This window comes from Carassius carassius, chromosome 18 (assembly GCF_963082965.1).
Source record: "Carassius carassius chromosome 18, fCarCar2.1, whole genome shotgun sequence".
NCBI lineage: Eukaryota > Metazoa > Chordata > Actinopteri > Cypriniformes > Cyprinidae > Carassius > Carassius carassius.
This window is the reverse complement of record NC_081772.1, coordinates 18,378,427-18,393,932: the sequence shown is the minus strand read 5'-3', so window position 1 is coordinate 18,393,932 and position 15,506 is coordinate 18,378,427. Positions and strand designations below refer to the sequence as shown.

General features: G+C 37.5%; 1 protein-coding gene across 1 annotated transcript in view; it reads left to right on the top strand.

Moving 5' to 3' along the window:
- Positions 1-15,506, top strand: part of LOC132092605 (cadherin-2) — a 51,194-nt gene that overhangs the window by 31,625 nt on the left and 4,063 nt on the right. The window contains exons 4-14 of the mRNA XM_059498907.1: positions 143-283; positions 450-605; positions 3,227-3,371; positions 3,460-3,632; positions 4,098-4,235; positions 4,340-4,525; positions 5,128-5,381; positions 6,430-6,572; positions 10,495-10,728; positions 10,845-11,078; positions 12,045-12,184. Coding sequence (XP_059354890.1) covers positions 143-283; positions 450-605; positions 3,227-3,371; positions 3,460-3,632; positions 4,098-4,235; positions 4,340-4,525; positions 5,128-5,381; positions 6,430-6,572; positions 10,495-10,728; positions 10,845-11,078; positions 12,045-12,184 — 1,944 coding nt within the window. The remainder of the gene's footprint in view (positions 1-142; positions 284-449; positions 606-3,226; positions 3,372-3,459; positions 3,633-4,097; positions 4,236-4,339; positions 4,526-5,127; positions 5,382-6,429; positions 6,573-10,494; positions 10,729-10,844; positions 11,079-12,044; positions 12,185-15,506) is intronic.

Genomic DNA, 15,506 nt, shown 5'->3' with positions numbered 1-15,506 from the left:
TAATTATTTGGGGATGGGGCAGATGTGTTGAAAGTGTCGCAGTGTATATGTGTGTGTGTGTGCATCACGTACAATGTACATTGAGCATACGGGCGTTTGTGAAAGTAACTGTTGTTCTTTTCGCTGTTTTTTACTTTGCCAGCTGCCAGAGATACTGTTTCCGCGGCACAGTGTGGTTGTCAAGGGCGATGGCAGTGTGAATCGTGTGAAAAGAGACTGGGTCATTCCTCCTGTCAACGTGCTTGAGAACTCCAGAAAACAATTCCCTGAAGAGCTTGTGAAAGTGAGTGTGTACACAGAAAAACAACACTGGTTCATCATGTGAAGTGTATTTTCGAAAACATACTATCAAAATGGTAATTAATTCAAAGGTTTGTTATTCGAGTGCAAGAGTAACTCAATTTGATGTTTATCCTGCTGTGTGTGTCTGCTGTGTGTGCGTGTTTCAGATCCAGTCAGATAAGGACAAGAGTAACACTCTGCGCTATAGTGTGACTGGACCAGGAGCCGACCAAAACCCCACCGGCCTGTTTATCATCGACCCCATTTCAGGAATCCTGTCCGTCACCAAACCACTGGATAGAGAACACATCCCCAATTTCCATGTGAGTGTGTGTGACTCCACGTCCTGAGATGTCATGTAAACTTCCGTGTAGATTTCATCCAAAATATTTATATTTGCAACATTTTTCAGATTTATTCAATCCTATTGAATGCCTGCGTAAGGGTTTTCTCTGAAAATAAATTGTTTAATGGAAGATTCCCTACTGAAATAACCACGAGTTGTGATGCCATGCATTTAACAGTACTGAGGAAATAGGTGATACAGAATAAACATAAATGTATATTATACTTGTACAAATATATATCATACTTATAATATTTTTCTTAGTTACTTTTCATAAAATATCCTTAAAACAAGATCCATTTTTCAAATGTATGAAACCTTGTGAATATTTGCGTAATATTTTCTTTATAATTCCGTTTTAGTGGAAGATTCCCTAATGACCATATCATTGTGTTTTACTATCCATGACCTCATCTGCATATCATTTCCATATGCAAATTGACATCCATATGTAATGCAATGCCTATCTGTATTATACTTGTAAGAAAGTAATATATGTATTATAAAAAAAAGTTTAGTAAATGTTTTTAAAACAAGATCATTATCAAATGTTCCTTTTTATAGCTTATGTTCTAATGCATTTTCAATTAATTCATTAAATTGTAATGTTATATTTCCTGCGATGATAAAAGTGAAAAGGTGACATTTTTATTATAAAAGTGGTGTGTGAAGGTGAAATGCAGTGTTTTGAATTGTTCCCTTCATTATTTGGCCATTAGACTCTCCAGATCATCCAATAAAAGTGTTGGTTTATTACTTCAAGTTCAGTTTAAAGTTTATTTTTTTATAACTAAAAATGTACAGTATGCGTAAGATGGTCTAATCACTTTCCAGTACTTGTTTTGAGCACACGCATTGTTTAAAGATCAGAACTTTAGTCTATAGATCCATGCATTCCATCCAGGATAGAGAGAAACTCTCTAAAACTCCAAATAATTTATATGTGTCAGGGTTACCATGGCAGCCAGTCTGAGAATGTGACCTTTGACATCCTTCTAATCCACTGTACCATGAAGAGGAGAGCAGACAAAATTAAACTCGGATGAGCTTATCCTTACACTAAGTCACACACACACACATAGAATTAGTTGCAAACTTTTCCTGCCTGGTTCAATACCCTTCCATTTCACCACTGGCCCCGAGAGGCTCTTAACCTCCCTCAGTGTCCACCTAATCCACATTCAGATTCAAATTATGCAGAGATTACATGAATATGAAATGATTTGCTTCATAATGGTGCCAAAGGTGGAGCATCAGGCTTCTTTCTGTCTGCTCATGCATATATGCAGCAGACCTAAGACTACTCTAGCACGCAAACTGCAACCAAGTCAGCTGCATTAGTTCCTTAACGCGAATAACTTCTGTAATGAGTGTGGTGGTGGTTAAGAGACTCTTTTTCACTCACAGTGTACTGCCGTTGCTGTTACAGTTTTACAATGTTCACTATAACTCCTAAATGTTGCATCAAAAACAGCTTGTGATGGCATAAAGACTCAAATAGTGCAAATCTGATTCTTAGAGCAACGTACCTCACACATTCTTTAAATAAAGTAATGCTTTTATTCAGCAAAGATGCATTAAAGTTGTCATATGATGCAATTGAAATTTTTCCTTTCTCTTCGGAGTGTTACACGCTCTTGGTGCATGAAGAAGATCTGTAAAGTTGCAAAGACTAAAGTCTCAAATCCAAAGAGATATTCTTCATCAAAGTTAAGACTCTGCCTATTGTCTATGTCATTATGTGTAAATATTTGTGTAATGCTGCCCAAATGTTCACACAAAGAAAGAAGGCCTAATTTCAGTGACCACGGTTAGTGCTGAAGCAGCCATGTCAGGGAGATGCTGTATTTGTATAGGAGAAACCAAAAGCACTTTATTTGGCCTTCTGAAAGTAGATGCATTTAGGAATCTTTAAGATTACTTACAACAGAAGAGCTACTGTATATGTTTTGTTATTAGACTGTTTAAATGCGGAGTTTTGCGCGTTGTGTGTGTGTGTGTGTGTGTGTGCATGTGTGTGAGAGAGAGAGAGAGAGTCACACAGTGGAGTCAGCTGTCTTAACCGTCTGTGGCTTGTGTACTGCAAACACATATGAGCTTCATCACTGTGTCTGTCGCGCGATTCTGTTCCCCTTTCGGGAACATTGTTTTTTGAACATTAAACATATTCTGTTACACCAAATACACAAAATAATGATCTTTAAAAAAGCATCATATGACCCATTTAAATTGATCAGAAATGAGAGTAAGAAGTTTACAATGTTACAAAAAATTACATTTTAACTAAATGCTGTTCTTTTGAACTTTCTGTTCATCAGTGATTCCTTACAAAATTATCATGATTTCCACAAAAGTATTACACAGAAAACCATTATCTTAAATTGTAACAATATTTCAGAATCTTACTGTTTTACTGTATTTTGATCAAATTCTTGATCAAGTCTTTTGAGTATTAGAGACTTATTAAAAAAAAAAACATGCATAAAAAATGTTTGACCCTAAACGGTAGTGTAAAAGGAAATTATAGTAAATGAAATGGGGTAGAATTTGTTTGCATAACTGCTCAGATTGAGTTTTCATGTGTGTTTGCGTTCACAGCTACGTGCTCATGCCGTGGACATCAATGGGAACCAGATGGAGAACCCCATCGACATCATCATCAATGTCATTGATATGAATGACAACCGACCCGAGTTCACACACCAGATCTGGAACGGAACTGTGGATGAGGGCGCCAAACCAGGTACACCTGTCAGCATTCATAATTTTTAAGAGTTTATGACACACCTTCACCAATGAAGTGACAACTGATGTTTATTGCTGGGCTCTAGGTACATTTGTGATGACAGTGATTTCCCAGGATAAGGATGACCCAAATACAGCCAATGGGATGCTCAGATACAAGATCCTCTCCCAGACCCCAGAGAGCCCCTCCTCCAACATGTTTACTATCAACAACAAGACCGGCAAAATCATCACTGTTGCTGCAGGTCTAGATCGTGAGGTACGAGGGATTGTGTGCTAATGTATCGTCAACAATATACAACAATACTTTAAACCAATGTTAACATCAAGAACAATAACCATATCAATGTTCACACTTATGGACGAAAACGCTCTGTGTATTATGAAGAGGTGCAGTTACTTTGTCTGCTGCTTTAAATAACTAACTTAAAATGCTTGAGATCAGGTGGATTCTGATTGGCTGTCAATTGTTTTTAAATGTTCATCAGATAGAAAGTGTCTTTCTGAGAGCGGTTCCAACAATATTGGAATATAACCAATAACAACGCTTTTTTCAAATGGTGTATCAGAACCAAAAATTGTGCAGCTAGTCTGTTTTGATACAGTTTAGTAAGATGCAAACATGATGTTTCCCAGACTCCTCATCCTGTTAACCACTGCTGTAAACATTTCTATCTTGTGTTTTCAACCTAACTTATCTTGTTCTGCTTTTTATGCTGAGCAGAAGGTGCCTCAGTACACCCTGATCATTCAAGCTACTGATATGGAAGGAAACCCCATGTACGGTCTGTCCAACACCGCCACTGCTGTCATACGTCTGCTGGATGTCAATGACAACACTCCAGAGTTCACCCGAGAGACTGTGAGTGACACACACACACACACACACACACACACACACTTGAACACATGTCTCACCAAAGCCATGTTTGCTGAAAATCGATCTCTCTCTGTCTGTGTCTGTAGTTCCATGGTGAGGTCCCAGAGAACCGTGTGAATGTTATAGTGACGAATCTCACCGTGACTGACAAAGATGAACCGGGGACTCCAGCCTGGAATGCAGTCTACCGGATCATATCAGGGGACCCAACCGGACGCTTTTCGATCCCTACTGATCCAGTTACTAATGAAGGCCTCGTCACCGTCGTCAAGGTAACACGCACGGCAACACATTAAGAAGGTTACTAAGGAATGAACATACTGACAAATGGTCTGGAACAAAGTATGTAAGTGGTTCCGCTCTGGGTTTTACATATCCTGCTTACTCATGTGAGAAATCAGAGCAGCAGAAGATCACTATACTTCCAAATATCCCTCTACTATCAATCCACACCGCTCACATAACTCTGGTCGGGAATGTCATAAACAGAGAAGCGGAGTGATACAAACAGTGAAAAGTCCCAGGACTCTGCTCAACCAACCAGATTCATGGACCGGAACTAATTGTTGTATAAATGTTGTAATTGGGTTGCGCTGCTATTCGCTAGAATCTCGCTAGAGTCCCTTAGGCAGGGGTTCAAATACAGAGCAAAAAACGTCTTCATGGAAACAGCTTCCACCTGCTGTTCAGCTGAGTTAATGGTTTATGTCTCTTAATTGAGAATGAGTCATTCATTAATTATTATTCAAACATTTTTCCTCTGTGTATTTAATTGCAAGACGATCCATTCATTGTATCATTTTGATTCTTTTTTTTCTAACAGATTATGACACTGTTAACTTGACTGTGTGTGTTTGTGTATCCTTGTGTGTAGCCAATTGATTATGAGATGAATCGATCATTCATGCTGACTGTTGTCGCTGACAATGAGGCGCCGCTGACGACTGGGATCCATCGCACCCGTCAGTCTACATCCACCGTGTCCATACGCGTCATCGACGTGAACGAAAGCCCAAATTTTGACCCCAACCCCAAACAGGTCAAACTGGAGGAAGGCCTTCCACAGTGGTCAATGCTAACGACTTTTACAGCTCATGATCCAGACAGATACATGCAGCAGACTATTAGGTATTAAAACACAAACATGCATGTACATGTACACGTATAGACCAGCTCTTATGTATACATTTTGAAAAAAAAATAAATAAATTTAAATAGCAGAGTATGATGCACTATGAAGACCAAAGCAGAACTTTTTCAGAACATTTATGGAAACTAAGCTGCAAAAATGCATTACTCAGTCAATCATATCAGATGTTATTTAAGTCTTAAAGGAGAAGTAGCGAAAAAACAAAATAGGTTGCAAAATAATCATGTAAAATGGATGGTAATATGGCCTGTTTAATACATTTTTAATGACTATGTTCTGAAAGTAATACTAGCTTACTACTTACTGAATATTTCATAATATAAATTATTCACTCTCTAGTATTATTTTTAAATAAATATGAAATAAAATGAAAAAGAGTAGGCATTGTGCAATGATAAATGTTAATAACACTACCCTGCTACGTTTTTGTCACATTACTTTATTATTATTTTTATTTATTGATAAACAATATTTATAAAAACATTGATAAACATTTCTTTTATCAAACATTGATCAAATATTTTAATCTACAAGTGCCATTTGGCAGTTACAAATGATAATATTTCTGATTCATCCAACACACTGATTATTTTAGTATTATTTATGTACTATTATAGTATTTATTAATCATTTGAAATGAATTAGCTTTTGTTTGTATGTTTTCAGTTTTCATTTTATTTTTAAGTTTTAGCAATTTTATGTGATTTTTTTCATATTTTCCATAGATATTTAATTTATTTTTGTTTCAGTTTTAGATTTAGTAATTTCAGTAACTCAGCTTAAATGGTAAAACCTTAAACGTTTGTACGATTTATTTTTATTTGATTTATTTATATATTTTTTTAGGTCAGTTACCAAAAACATTGTAATAGTTTTAGTTATAACAATAGCAACACTGGTCACAGTGGAAATGTAAGGTCAAGTTAGAAGCATTGCATTGTGGGATACATACCTCATTTGTTGAACACCTTTAATTTGACTAAAGAAGTCAGTCTTAACCAGCTTTTTTTATGGTGTGTTTTGAAGGTACTCTAAATTGTTTGACCCCGCCAACTGGCTAGAGATCGACCCCAACAATGGACGAATTTCCACCATTGCTGTCCTGGACAGAGAGTCTCCATATGTCAAAAACAACCTCTACAACGCCACATTCTTGGCCTCTGATAACGGTAAGAGCAACTGTGTTTGAATGTGTATGTATGAAGAAGCAATTGAAATTGAGTGCTTCCATTGATTTTAGCTCTAGGGAAGAATTGCAACCCGAACAAACTGCAACCGTGATATACACAGGCCCACACATCCATGTTAAAGATCACATCAACAAAATATGCAAACTCATTCTAAATATGTATGCATTCACTTTACCTGTTTTTTCTTTTTCTTTTACTTTTTCTTTGAAGCAACACACACATATATGCACATACACTACCCACTGTGTGAAAGAGTCTAGAGAAGTCTGCCCTGCCCTATTCTGTTGTGGTGTTTAACATTCTTGCTGCATCAGAGCTGTGAAACAAACCCTTTCACACACACGCTGTACATTTGAAAGCTTGTCTCTAGAAGCACCCATTAAACAGTTGTACCATTTTGTATGCTGTATTTCAACAGAAAAATCTACCTGTAATCCAGTTTATCTAGACACTTAATGCATTGAAATAGTGAAGCACTGTATGTAAATGAAATCATTGTCAATCTTTTCAGCACAAACACAACTTTCTATGTAAATTAGGCTTGTTATAGATCAGCACTATTTGTGCGAACTCAACGCTAGTTGTATGGCCAATTATCATTGTGCTGGAAAGCAGGGGGTAATTTTAATAAGCAATTTTATTTCATTTAAATATTAAACAAAATTTTCAGTTCAAAGGGTTGTTTGTATACATTTTCCAGTGAGAATTGCAGATGTAATTCATGAAATGAGGTTAGTGTTGTATCCAGTTGTGTGGTGCAGTCAAGTGCACTTTCTGTCTTTTAAAGGTGTCTGGATCACAGTGGTGCAGTGATGCTGTACATTTACTTGAATTTATTTTGTATTGTAGAAGTCTGCTGTATCCACCACAATTGAGCACTCAGAACCAATCTGGGGTGTATTTATCCATATACAATGGGTATAGAAAATAATATACTTCACAATAATCACATTTTGTTGCTTTGCAGCCTGAAATGAAGACAGACACAGTTTTTGTTTTATCCAGTTGTATTTACTCAGTGCAACTTACAACATCCAAGTAAAAGATATAACACAAGTCAGAAAAGAAAAAAAAAATCAAAGGCTTTATCTATGCCTAGAAGCATAATAAAGTCTATTATTACGAAGTGGATTGTATGTGGTACAACACAGACCCTCCCTGGATCAGTATCTAAACTAAATGAAAGAGTCGGGAGGAAATTGGTCAGAGAGGCTCGCAAGAGGCCTACAGCAACTCTGAAGCAGTTGCAGGAATTTATAAGAAGGAGTGGTCATTGTGTGCATGTGACAACATTATCACAAATTCTCCACGAATGTGGCTTGTATGGGAGGATTACAAGAACAAAAAACACTCCTCAAGAAATGCCACATGCAGTCACGACTGAGCTTTGCCAAAAAACCCATCTTCAAGATTCTTAAGTATATGAGACTAAAATTTGTCCTCAACACCAAAGATATGTCTGGCGGAAATCCAATCAGCTCACCATCCAAATAACTGCATTACTACAGTAAAGCATAGAGGCGGTAATATCCTGTTCTGGGGGTGTTTGTCAGGATAGAAGGAATAATGGATGGGGCAAAATACTGTCAAATTCTTGAGGAAAAACTGCTACCCTCTGCCAGAAAGTTGTCAATGGGAAGAAGGTTTACCTTCCAACATGCCAATGACCCAAATCACACTGTAAAACTAAGCACACAGTGGATGAAGGGGAAACACATGAATGTCCTTGAAGGCCTAGTCAGAGCTCAGACTTAAACCCCACTGAAAATCTCTGGAATGGCTTGGAGACAGCAGTCCACAAACAGTCACCATCAAATTTAACTGAACTTGCGTAGATCTGCAAAGAAGAGTTGTTATATCTTTCACTTGCATGTTATAAGTTCCCAGAGAGTATCCCAGAGAGTAAGACATAACCCATATGATTGAAACAAACATCTGTAAATACAGTTAAACAATACAAAACAAAAATAGCTAAGTAGTATATAGATGCCATCTTTGTTAATTACAGCAATAATCTGACATTAATATAGTCTCAAACAGATTAATTTCCTACTCCACTACCTTTGTGACATCAGTACCAAATGTTCAATATTATTGAACCAGCATGGTTTGAAGGGCAAATATGTGACAACATTACTACAGTTTTAGGAAACACTTATGACTATCTATTGAATTTTTTGACCAATGATCAACTCCAGCGAGTTACATCATTGCATAGAAAATGCACCCCTTGGGAACTGAGGTTTTGCAAATTGTCTTTATTACTTATTTTTTGGGTGTGTTTGTGCTGTTACCTTAATTTATATATTACATGTGTGAATCAAAAGCTAAAATAATGTAGACAGACTATGCAAACACACAACAATATCTTAACATCCTTAGTGAATTCTCTCTCAGTTCAGTTGAATCTCTGTGTGCAAGTAGCAGTGCTGATCAGCTTCCTTTCCCACAAAGAAGTTTTTCTACATCTAGTTCAATGCTGATTCGCACTCCTGATTCAATAAATTAAGAATACTTAGTCGTACTTGAGTTAGGGGCTTTCAGGGCTGGAACGGATTAAAAAATGTGTCGTGAATGCTAGGAGTAGAACAGAAAGTGGCCGATCTGTCAGCCTGCCCAACAGCTCTGCCCGTCTCTTACTCTTTGTTTAAAGATCAGTGAAGTTGAAAGTTCTTGTTACTTCTGTTGAAACAGAAACTAAGCTCTTTTCTATGGATTAATGGTCCAGTCTGTGCTGGGTAAAAGGGCTCTTGTTCACAGATATTTCATGGACGTGGGCAGGTTGATTGGATCTTATAGACTGTGCATTATGGGTTGTAAATAAGTTATCATGCCCAGCAACCCAGAAGAGAGCAACCTGAAGTCGTTAACTGCCGTAGTTCGTCTGTATTGTCAGTTTTCAACTATCAGTCTCAAGCTCAGATGTCACACCCACAAAACTTTCATGGTCATGATGCATATTGCACAGCAAAACAATAAGAGCTGTATGGAATCAGTTTCCAGGACTCCAGGTGTACAAGTTTTGTTATTTATAAATCGTCCCATCATGCATGTTTAAAATAGTGTTAAAATTCCATTTTTAAAAATGTTATTAGTTAACTATTCATAGTCAAAATCTGTCCCAATTGAAGGACTACATACTTTGAAGGATGCAGACTTCAAAGACCACAAAGGTCAAACCGAGTGTTGTTAACTGAGACCTAGCCTACGGAGGATTGCATAGTGTAATGAATTAAAACTTCCTAATCATCGGGAAGAAGGAGGCGGGAACCGGCGGACAATCAAACGAAGCTTTAATAATTCAAAATAAACACAAAACAGTGCACCAGCCCCTCACGGACGACTGGTGCGCTCAAATAAAAACCAAAACACAACTAAAAGCCCAGGCCTGGTCCTCTCTCGTCCTTCACTGTCGTCGCTCCAGTTTTATATCCTTCCATCTCCTCCGTGGGCCTTGAGACCGGCAGGTCGAACAGGTGTAGTTCATCTCCAATCACTCCACCGGCCTCGCTCCCACGTCCCTCGGCCCAGCCCCACTCGTCACACATAGCGTCTTACTAAGAAATGTCAACATTTAAACCAAGCTGATATTCAAGTTGAGACACAAAACGTACATTTAAATGTGTAATCCAGCATTTTCTCTCAAAAAAGCTTGTCGTCAATGGTGTACATTGAATCTTGAGATAGTCTGGGCCGTGAAGAATCCTTCTGTTGTATCCTTCATGGTCCGGGTTAACAAAGGACTCATTTTGAGGTGGAATTTGAAGTCTTCAAGAGCCTTGGAATTGGTGACGCATTCAGTCTTCAAATGCAGCCTCAAAAGGATGCAGCCTCTGAATTGGAACACAGCTTATGTTTGTATTGAATTCCACTCTGTCTTTTTCCCTCTGTCCCTCAACAGGTGTCCCCCCTACGAGTGGGACGGGTACTCTGCAGATTAACCTGCTAGACATAAATGATAATGCACCTCGAGTCTTCCCTCAAGAAGCTGAAGTTTGCGAGCGTCCCGAACCCAACGCCATCAATATCACAGCTGTTGACGGAGACCTCAACCCCAACGCTGGGCCCTATGCTTTCGAACTGCCCAACCGACCCTCTGACATCCGCAGGAACTGGACACTGACTCGAATCAGTGGTACGCCACATCGAAAAGATTTTGCTGGGATTAACAATTACTCAATTCTATTTTTATTTTTCTTGCCAGACTTTATCTGTCTCATTTGTTTTGTCTTATTTGTGGTTGTTTTGTAGGCGATCACGCTCAGTTAAGTCTGAAGATAAGTTACCTGGAAAGCGGGATATACGAGCTGCCCATCAGCATCACAGACTCGGGGAACCTGCCCATGTCCAACACCACCTACCTGCGCATCAAAGTGTGCCAGTGCGATCACCACGGCGACTGCGTGGACATGGAACGCATCATGGCAGCCGGGCTGGGCACCGGAGCCATCATCGCCATACTTATCTGCATCATCATTCTGCTGGGTAAAACACACACTCTAGACAGAGATTGTAGTTTCTTCCAGGCAGTGGAGTTCTTATCAATTGGTGAGATCAGTTGCCAAGAACATGTGATCTGCTTTTGGTCACAGAGGGGATATAGTCACAAAAGATTTAATTTCATGTGCATTAAAAAAAAAAAAAATGTAAAAGCTCTCTTGAAGTGGATTAATGTTTTATTCAGCAAGAAGACATAAACACATAAACTATGATGGAAACACATTATGCTTCATGTGCATAGAGTCATGTGATTGAATAGTTCACTTCAGACCAATATCATTGCATAAACTGGGTTCTGGTCTTCAAAAAACACTGGAGCCAAAGCCTGTCATCAAAACGATTGGTTACTTTCACCTTCCAAAACAGGTTGACACACTCCGTCGCCCATCATATATAAGGCATTCACTAGCGATGACATTTTTCAGAATGTTTTGTCCCTGCGCTAAATAAGTAATTTATTACATTTAATAAAAAAGAGCCACAGTAGTTTTCCCAATAGCCACAACTTCCATTTCTGTTTTGCTCAAACTTCTGTGAAAGTGACAATTTTGTTCTCTCGATCACATGGGATGTAAAACCTGTTTTTCGTTAAATTTAATTTGCAATTTGAATGGAAACATAGCTTGTGATTAACTCTTGCATAATTCTGATTTGTAGTCTCTGCCGTTTTATATCACTTTACTTGCATAATTTACCTATAAAAACAGCAGATTAAATACTTTGACGTGAATAATATCACAGAATAAATGCAGAATATTAATTTAGCATACCTATTCACAAAAATATAGCTTGTCTTGAGTGAGTAACAGTAACGGAGGGGGGCGGAGCTTAGCGAAACGTCAATTTCAGTTTGTGGTGCTAAAAAATACACACTGCACCTTTAACTGTCTTATCTCAAGTCATTTTGCTCTTTTTATATTGATCTGCATCTCCATTTCTGTCTCTCTGCAGTGATGGTCTTGATGTTTGTGATGTGGATGAAGAGACGTGATAAAGAGAGACAGGCCAAGCAGCTGCTGATCGATCCAGAGGACGACGTGCGAGACAACATACTCAAATACGATGAGGAGGGCGGCGGAGAGGAAGACCAGGTACATGCTCTACTCCCTCTCTGTTTCTGCTGCTGGGCATACACAGTTATTTTCAGCTCGAAAATTACTCTTTACAGTCTAGCTTGTTTAATAAAAACATTTTAAAAAGTTTCATTTTTTAACCAGTCGTTAAATGTTCATAATTTTCATTTAAGCTGCATGGTGCACATTAAATGACTGACTAATTTGCAGCATTCATTGTGCAAGTAATGCTGATTATAAGTCATAGCATGTAAGCGACTAATTTTAGATTGATGAAACAGTTCCTGCTTTGCCTGGTAGTGTGAGTATGTGCGAGACTCACAGATTTGCATTTGAGCCAAACTGTGTTTTTTGCACAGCTGACACTCACACAGTCACACACACACAAAAACACTCAAACATTTTCTGTTTTATCCTTTTGGTGACTTGTCTATGGTTTTCATGAGTTAATGATATTTTCTATCCCCTAAAACGAACTCCCACAGTGACCGTTTGGCATTTTTAGATTTTTAATTAAAACATTAAATCTAAAAACATCCATTAGTAATGTACTTAAGCCTGGGGTGTGCTGTTTTTTCAACTTGCTTCAACATCTCGCTCAGAGTTCTAGCATTTTCAAGGTAATACTCCATAAACCGGCACTTACAAACGTGTGCCATATTTTTAACCAAGTCTTGGAAAAGGCAGGTATATTCTCCTTGCATATCCATTTCTGTTTTAACTTTAAACTATGGTTATTTTTATTGCCATTTCTTGTCATCTTTTTCAATAAACAGCAGCCCAGCTGTGCAATGTGTTTATCTGTATTGCCAAATCATATATTATAGAATAGTTTTGGCTATCGGCTAGCTAGGGAAAGGAGGAAATACCATAGAGGCCGTGTTATATTTTTGTACTAATTATGACTACTTCCTAACCTAAAAGAAACAAATGAATGTTAGAATAAATAAAAACTAAAAAAATATTTTTAATTTTCTATATATATATTTCTATATATATACTCGATTTTTTTGTTTGGAGCCCTGTATATATATATATATATATATATATATATATATATATATATATATATATATATATATATATATATATATATATATATATATATATATATATATATATATATACAGGGCTCCAAACAAAAAAATCGAGTAAGGAGCCATTGCCTCCTATAAGAAAAAAACTAAGGTGCCAAATGATTTTTTTAGGTGCCACAGAATAAACATGTTTTATGCGTTTTATTTAAATTATTTATTTTACATTTTAACTTTTTAATCATACTGACGTGTTTATGTCTCATCTTTTCTTGACTTTATCAGCATTTTAATCCATCTTGTAGATGACCTGGGAATGAAGGTTCACTTAAAGTGGGAGCTAAATGTCTTTTCCAACTTTGAAATATACAGTCATGCGTTGTTTATTACACAAAATCTGTACCAATATCATGGACCATAAGCATCACTTGGCCCCTGAGTATAGTTTGGGGTCATATGAGAGTTTTGTCATACTCTCTTAAAAATAAAGGTGCTTCATGATACCATAGAAGAACCTTTTTTTCCTGTCTAAATGGTTTCATAAAGAACCTTTAACATTTGAAGACAATAACAGATTATGAAAAGATCAGAAAGAGATTGTTCTTCAAAGAGCCTTTGACTGAATGGTTCTTTGTGGAACCAAAATTGTTCTGTGAAGAACCTTTTAAGCTCCTTTATTTTTAAGAGTGCATGTCTTTCACACTTTCAGTCTGTTTTTCTTAATTAGTAATATTAAATTTTATAGGAGGAGTTGAATCATGTAGACAACAGGTTAAGTAAAATATTAAAATTCAATAGCTCATAAATATAGCAAAATGCTCCTCTTTATAGTTATTTTTCTAGCTGACTGATGAGCTTATGGACACCGAAAGGTTACTGAGGTTAATATTACGTTGCAATGTTTACTAGCTTAAACATGTTTTCCGCAGTTTGAAAGGGTTTTACTTTAGAATCTCTCATAAATTACCTACCTTTTGATGTTAATTCATGTTCATTATGTACTCTAGTAGTAGTAAAGGTTCACGTGCTGCTTGAACTGAGGCACTACTCACGATCGCGCCTGCCGCATTAGGGGCCGTTCACATGTCCCGTCTTTTGCGCGCTCAAGTTCGTTATTTCAAATGTAGGCGCGCGGTATGCGTGAGTGTTCATAATGGAAGCGACGCGCTCGTTTTTTTCCAGGCGCGCCCGCACCGCATCGAGTTAAAAACATCTCAACTTTTCAGAATCCCGCAAGCGCACCGCAGGTCATGTGACAAGAACAAACCAATCAGCTTCATCCTTTCCAGTACCAACGTTGAAAGCTCAGCCAAGATGAAGGGACAGCTGACCATAGCTGTATATGGATAGCCATTTTTAAATAAATTTAGTAGCAGAGCTACTGCAAGCGATTTTTAGTGCTGCAAATCCATTTATCCTTTGCTGAAATTTACACGTCTTCATGGAGAGAGCAGGTCACGGTTGCTTAGCAACGGCAGACGCCTCAGGAGCGCAAGAGTCCGAAGGTTTTTGGAAAAAAATCAGAAAGCGGCGTGCCTAGCGTTTTCCACGCGTTTTTAGGCGCGATATGTGAACGGCCCCTTAAACAGCAAAAAAACTGTATTTATTGTTTGAATTTTTTTATGAATTTGGAATAATTTTAAAGCTGATACTTCGTAAATTAAAAAGTAACAAAGCACAAAGCTTTTTGCGATTAATGGACGGCAAGTGCACTTCAAATAATGAAGTTCATGCAGAACACAGCATGGACTAAGATCTTGTTAAGAAGAAGCCTTATGATTATAAACGAGAACTGTTAACGATATTACCAATATCCACACAGATGACAGCTTTACCTGTTGCAGTTGGTTCAAGTTATGAACGAAATAGACACTTTCTCGTCAAGTCTCCATCATTTCTCTCTCTCGCGCGTTTATTAGGTGTGTGTCAGCGCTGCTGCGTGGCAGATGAGGACTGTTTAAAACTCTTTTTCCCACTAAAACTTCGATGCGCATTCTCTCAATGCGCGAACATAACAAAAGATGTGAATGCAAAACAATCAGGAAAAAAGGCATTACATGCAATTTTTTAAGAGATAGCATGTAAATACACAGGCCTAGTCGCCAGTGGCGACCTCAGCAAAAACTTCACTCGCATTTTAATATTTATGGTCGCAAATGCGACCGTTTTAGTCGCAGTTTGGAGCCCTGATATATATATATATATATATATATATATATATGAAATTTATTTTCTTTCATATTATTTAGTGATTAATTTTTTTTCTAAATAGGACATTAGGATCATATTTAGCTTACTTCTGAAAA